The sequence below is a fragment of the Diaphorina citri genome, unplaced genomic scaffold (genome assembly GCF_000475195.1).
Source record: "Diaphorina citri unplaced genomic scaffold, Diaci psyllid genome assembly version 1.1 scaffold6456, whole genome shotgun sequence".
NCBI classification, from domain to species: domain Eukaryota; kingdom Metazoa; phylum Arthropoda; class Insecta; order Hemiptera; family Psyllidae; genus Diaphorina; species Diaphorina citri.
In genome coordinates, this window is record NW_007383832.1 from 1 (window position 1) to 7,016 (window position 7,016).

Genomic DNA, 7,016 nt, shown 5'->3' on the forward strand with positions numbered 1-7,016 from the left:
ACTTCGTAAGCCCACCAAAACTTTCCAGCAGGAGCACTACACTGAGAACTTTATCCAGAGTATACTGACGGCATTGGGAGATAAGTTGAAAGGATCAGTACTGGTGGTGGGAGGAGATGGAAGGTACTTTGGTGACGTGGCTGTGGATAAGATCATCAAGATTTCGGGGATAAGTTGAAAGGATCAGTACTGGTGGTGGGAGGAGATGGAAGGTACTTTGGTGACGTGGCTGTGGATAAGATCATCAAGATTTCGGCCGCTAATGGGGTGAGTTGAAACTAAAGGAGATGAAGAAGCATTTTTTTCCCTTCCCAAAGTAGCAGGCTTCTCCTGGAGGAACTCCTCTACCCATTATACTTCTAATGAGGAAGAGGAAGGGTGTGTGAGAGACTATATTACCTAGAAAAACTTTGGAGTACGACTTGAAAAAGAAGAGATTGAATAGAGGGTTTAAAACTAATGTGAATCATTAGTTTTAAACCCTCTATTCAACCCCCATGACTGTAAGATGGACTTATATACGTAAATGTAGTTTTTGAAATGAGTGGTTATTGGGCTGACATCGGCTTGTGTGGAATTATAGGAGCTCATCCTAAACAGTTATCCTTTAAGGAGATAACCATGCATGACGATCTGCAAGTCCGATCCACTGTTAAAACGAAGGTATCCCTTAGCAGGTTTGCGGCTACCCCTACAAATGTTTGCCTCCCGGAATAAATAGTTGTGCAGAATAGATTTCGAAGTCTATTACTTCATCATCGATTGTCGATTCTGTTTCAGGTAGCCAAATTGATAGTCGGTCAAAACGGAATCCTGTCCACCCCTGCAGTGTCTGCCCTCATTCGGAAACATCAGGTTACTGGGGGCATCGTTCTAACTGCTTCACATAACCCAGGTGGTCCTGACAATGACTTTGGCATCAAATTTAACACGTCCAACGGAGGTGAGTGAAGCAGAGGGAGGTACCTTAACAACATCGATGGTTGGTTAATTGTTGGCCCTACGATATATGTACATAACGTTGGATAAGTGTTGGTCTTTCAATATATCGTACGGCCAACATTTACCCAACCATAAAAAATGTTGTTGGGGTAGGCAGTTAGACACTAGACAATTGGACTCATGGGTCCTATTTACCGGAGACTGTCGTTTGACTTCCAGCAGCGACAAATAAATTAGACCCTTTGGTAAGAAAGTAGACCAGGGGGAAGGTCATGCTAAAATCATTTTCAAGAAGATTAATTTCTTTTAAGCCAGCCTAGTAAACTTTTAGGGTAGCACGCCTGTCTTTAAGCGCTAGGTCACTGTTCGATTCCCGCCCGGGGAGAATTTTTGAACCATACTGTTCCTACTTAATGTATTAACACATAGTATCACTCGGTTTCTTCTTGATATTTCAGGTCCTGCACCGGACGCAGTTACAGAGAACATCTACAAAATCACCACACAAATAAAAACCTACTCCATAGTTCCTGATCTGAAAGTCGATATCACGTCCATAGGCTCAAGTTCCTACGAGGTGAGTGAAACCATATCATTTCTTGTAGATTAGCCATATGTTGTTGTGTCCTAAATGTTTCCAATGAGTAGCCAAGTTATGTCGTTGATGTTTCTAATGAGTAGTCAAGGTATGTTCGGGATCAGTTCATTCTAGATCAACGGTAAGATCAATAGATCAACGGTTTGGCGACGAGGATGGGGCGACTTATGTACATACATGATTTTGATGAGATTATCCAATATCATTATGATTTCTACAGTAATACAATGTAGATGCTATATTAGGTATACCTTTTGGTGAAATACTTAACTTTGTTTGTTTAGGATAAAGCCCTTCCCAGGCGGGAATCGAATCCGGGACGTAGGTCTTACAAGGCAGGCGCGCTACCGTCCAAGCTAACTAGGCTGGCAATAAAAGTACCTAGATAATAATGTCCTAAAAAAAATATAATATGTTGTTGTGTCCTAAATGTTTCCAATGAGTAGCCAAGTTATGTCGTTATTGTTTCTAATGAGTAGCCACGATATGTTCGGGATCAGTTCATTCTAGATCAACGCAACGGTAAGCAACTCTAAATTTGGCGACGAGGATGGGGCGACATATGTACATACATGATTTTGATGAGATTATCCTATATCATTATGATTTCTACAGTAATACATTGTAGATGCTATATTAGGTAGGTATACCTTTTGGTGAAATACTTAACTTTGTTTGTTTAGGATAAAGCCCTTCCCGGGCGGGAATCGAATCCGGGACATAGGTCTTACAAGGCAGGCGCGCTACCGTCCAAGCTAACTAGGCTGGCAATAAAAGTACCTAGATAATAATGTCCTAAATAATAATAACCACTTGTGCCCGGCTTTTGGCCGTCGAAAACTTTCGTTTCAACGGTGACACTTTTGAAAGACATGGTGATTTCGGTTTGGGGGTTTTGATCTCGGATTGTTTTGATTACAGTACCTGAATTGGACAAGAAAATATTTGGTCCTTAGGCCAGCCACTCACTATCAGGTAGACCTGATCAGGTCCGCCTATCAGGTCTATCTGAGTGTGTGAGTGTGTTCAATAATAATAATAATAATAATAACAACAACAACAACAACAACAACAACAACAACAACGAGTGATAGCTTCTGAATTTTCTCGATAAATCTAGTTATTTTTGGTGATAACATGAGTGAAGTATTATCTATTCTCTACCCATAGGTACTCACTCAACCTACCTACCTAAACCTATTGATGTTATTTTCAATTTCTTATCGCTTATTGGGGATTTACTTCGTAATCAGTAGAGGACAGGGTCGTATTGTTCGGGAGGGATTCGATGAAGGTACCTTGACCAATCGGCCTAGAATGTGTTTCCGAATGAGGGCAGACACTGCGGGAGTGGACAGGATTCCGTTTTGACCGACTATCAATTTGGCTACCTGAAACAGAATGGGCAATCGATGATGAAGTAATAAACTTCGAAATCTATTCTGCACAACTATTTATTCCGGGGGGCAAACATTTATAGGGGTAGCCGCAAACCTGCTAAGGGATACCTTCGTTTTAACAGTGGATCGGACTTGCAGATCGTCAGGCATAGTTATCTCCTTAAAGGATAACTGTTTAGGATGAGCTCCTATAATTCCACACAAGCCGATGTCATCCCAATAACCACTGATTTCAAAAACTACATTTACGTATATAAGTCCATCTTACAGTCATCATTCACATTAGTTTTAAACCCTCTATTCAATCTCTTCTTTTTCAAGTCGTACTCCGAAGTTTTTCTAGGTAATATAGTCTCTCACACACCCTTCCTCTTCCTCATTAGAAGTATAATGGGTAGGGGAGTTCCTCCAGGAGAAGCCTGCTACTTTGGGAAGGGAAAAAATGCTTTTTCATCTTCTTTAGTTTCAACTCACCCCATTAGCGGCCGAAATCTTGATGATCTTATCCACAGCCACGTCACCAAAGTACCTTCCATCTCCTCCCACCACCAGTACTGATCCTTTCAACTTATCTCCCAATGCCGTCAGTATACTCTGGATAAAGTTCTCAGTGTAGTGCTCCTGCTGGAAAGTTTTGGTGGGCTTACGAAGTCCACTCGTGCCCGGCTTTTGGCCGTCGAAAACTTTCGTTTCAACGGTGACACTTTTGAAAGACATGGTGATTTCGGTTTGGGGGTTTTGATCTCGGATTGTTTTGATTACAGTACCTGAATTGGACAAGAAAATATTTGGTCCTTAGGCCAGCCACTCACTATCAGGTAGACCTGATCAGGTCCGCCTATCAGGTCTATCTGAGTGTGTGAGTGTGTTCATCAGGTATCAGGTAGACCTGACAGACAGACCTTTTCAACCGTATCTGTTAGGTCTACCTGATAGTGAGTGGCTGGCCTTGGTGAAAATGGTGTGTTAGGGGTTTCCCATTGCCTTGCCGTGTGGTGTAATACTTAGTGATATCATCTAATTAAACGGTACACAGTCGAGTGTGTCCAAACCTGTAGAAATAAATATCCTCCCACAATCTTGCTAAAAGCGAGTGTCGAAAACAACTAATCGTCATCGGACATCTCAACTTGCAACATCGAGATTTCCAACAGTATCAATGAACTCTGGATGCCGAAACTCTGGCGATGCCGGCTGCAAAACACAACTCTCGTCTTAACACAAAACACTTTAAAAATACATCATGTAGGTACCATAGATATACGTATACTATGGATAACAATTCACCATAATACACTTTTCCTAAACCGTCATAAACGATGGCCCTGATGATAAACAACCGATTTTATCAACTGGAAAATTATAGGCCGGAAGGTCATACGTACAGTAGAGAAGAGCATGTACACGATTCATGTCGATATAAAGATACAGGCAATCAAGCGTGCCGGGAGGCGCGCTAAGCCGTTTTGACTACAAAAAATTTACGAGTGGACCGCCCTTTGGACTTAGCCTTTAGCAAGGGAAATTCCAAGCTGATAGCCTCCCTGTTTAAAGTCCCCCAGAAGAACCTACACCCTTTTGACGAATAATTTATCAATCTTATCATACACGAAAAAGGCAATCATTAGGAACCTTCAGAATCACCACGACCACGACCCTTGGATTCTAGGCCGATTGGTCAAGGTACCTTCATCGAATCCCTCCCGAACAATACGACCCTGTCCTCTACTGATTACGAAGTAAATCCCCAATAAGCGATAAGAAATTGAAAATAACATCAATAGGTTTAGGTAGGTAGGTTGAGTGAGTACCTATGGGCTATGGGTAGAGAATAGATAATACTTCACTCATGTTATCACCAAAAATAACTAGATTTATCGAGAAAATTCAGAAGCTATCACTCGTTGTTGTTGTTGTTGTTGTTGTTGTTGTTGTTGTTATTATTATTATTATTATTATTTAGGACATTATTATCTAGGTACTTTTATTGCCAGCCTAGTTAGCTTGGACGGTAGCGCGCCTGCCTTGTAAGACCTATGTCCCGGATTCGATTCCCGCCCGGGAAGGGCTTTATCCTAAACAAACAAAGTTAAGTATTTCACCAAAAGGTATACCTACCTAATATAGCATCTACAATGTATTACTGTAGAAATCATAATGATATAGGATAATCTCATCAAAATCATGTATGTACATATGTCGCCCCATCCTCGTCGCCAAATTTAGAGTTGCTTACCGTTGCGTTGATCTAGAATGAACTGATCCCGAACATATCGTGGCTACTCATTAGAAACAATAACGACATAACTTGGCTACTCATTGGAAACATTTAGGACACAACAACATATTATGGCTAATCTACAAGAAATGATATGGTTTCACTCACCTCGTAGGAACTTGAGCCTATGGACGTGATATCGACTTTCAGATCAGGAACTATGGAGTAGGTTTTTATTTGTGTGGTGATTTTGTAGATGTTCTCTGTAACTGCGTCCGGTGCAGGACCTGAAATATCAAGAAGAAACCGAGTGATACTATGTGTTAATACATTAAGGAGGAACAGTATGGTTCAAAAATTCTCCCCGGGCGGGAATCGAACAGGACTCTTGTGTGTGTGAGTCTATCTGCGACTTCCGCCTGGACTAGTCCAGATGACTAATTCACCTCACCCGACCGGATTCCTGGTTTATAAAAGAACAGGTTAATCCATGACATTAGTTTTGTTAGGCGCTCTAGTTTGTGGGTGGTTTCGGCTTTAGTGGTACAGAAAGGTTTACCAGTGGACAACTTTGCTTTCAAAGCTGCCGGTTTCGGGCCCGTGGCTCGACCTGAAGCATCGGGTGGTTTTGAAAGGTCGTCCTCGTGATGTGACTCTTGAAATAGGTCTCTATGACTGCCGTAACCCTCTATTCAACTTTCCTAGCATGACCACCACCCTCCTCTACTTTCCATGAAACCAATGGCACCGAACACCTAATTCTAGTTAGTTTGCTAAAGCCGTCGATTACCCCACTCAACTTTGATTTCCTCTACTTCTTCGTAAAAAAAGGGGAAGGGGTTTCATCGTCCGAAGAGGACCTCCTTTGAGGCAGATGGGTAATATGAAGATTTACTCCTTCTCTTCCCACACACCTCTCTGATATAATGGATCTTTTTGAAAACCTCATGCTGAACTTTTTCTTCTCTAACTTATCTCCAAATTTTGATTTACACTTAGTAATCAAAATTTTGGGAGGATAAGTTGGGGGTACTGACATTCTACCTGAATATATGCATTTACATCAAAAACTTTACTCACCAATAACCCGACTGTAGCCGAACACACCTTAATATCCTCGAGTAGGATTTGTCAATAGGAAATTCTCTATTTGGTACGGTACTGCTAGACGTTCAGGCTAGGTGACAATTTTGCTTCCATAGGGAATCGTCCAAACGCCGATGGGGATGTTTACAAACGGGAGGGCCTTATTTATCAACACGTCTTATCTAAAGCTTCCAGATAATGAAGTAGTAGCTAACAGCTAAGACAAAGTCCATCGGTTTAACTATCAGCCAGGTTTTCCTCTTAGGACAGGTGGGGACGTACAGACGGCGGAGTAAGCCTTTGTAGTCCAATGACCCCCGTAGCAAGATTGACGGAAGTGTAATTGGGTCCACCAGGACTGTTACTGAAACCGTAGTTTAAATTGTGCAGGTTGCCTCCACTCACTTCGTCTCCCCTCCATGGAATTGTTGTAGCTACCAGCCAATTAACAACCCGGGATGCTTATATACATGTATTGCAACCCATTCACAACCAGAAAGTTATATAGCATTGCCGGTTGTAAATAGGTTGGTATTTTTTACAACCACCCCATCCGTCAATCTGTGATCATGTTAACTTGAGTACCCAGGATAAATGGCCTCTGACAGCAAACTGAAGGTCGTCGCTGTATATTTAATCTGGGAACAACCATTCTTTCATCTGGTCCGCCCTTCCGGTACGATTTTAGTAAAAGTTCTTCTAATTAAAGAAAATTCGGTCGGATCATTTGAACAATCCCAATTCGTGCGGACAGAATATTCGCGATCCAGCG

General features: G+C 41.8%; 1 protein-coding gene across 1 annotated transcript in view; it reads left to right on the plus strand.

Annotated features, from left to right (window-relative positions):
• Nucleotides 1-4: 4 nt before the first annotated feature.
• Nucleotides 5-7,016, plus strand: part of LOC103521979 (phosphoglucomutase-like) — a gene marked incomplete at both ends in the record, with an annotated part of 21,333 nt that continues 14,321 nt past the window's right edge. The window contains 4 exons of the mRNA XM_017448924.1: nt 5-123; nt 213-267; nt 781-943; nt 1,401-1,519. Coding sequence (XP_017304413.1) covers nt 5-123; nt 213-267; nt 781-943; nt 1,401-1,519 — 456 coding nt within the window. The remainder of the gene's footprint in view (nt 124-212; nt 268-780; nt 944-1,400; nt 1,520-7,016) is intronic.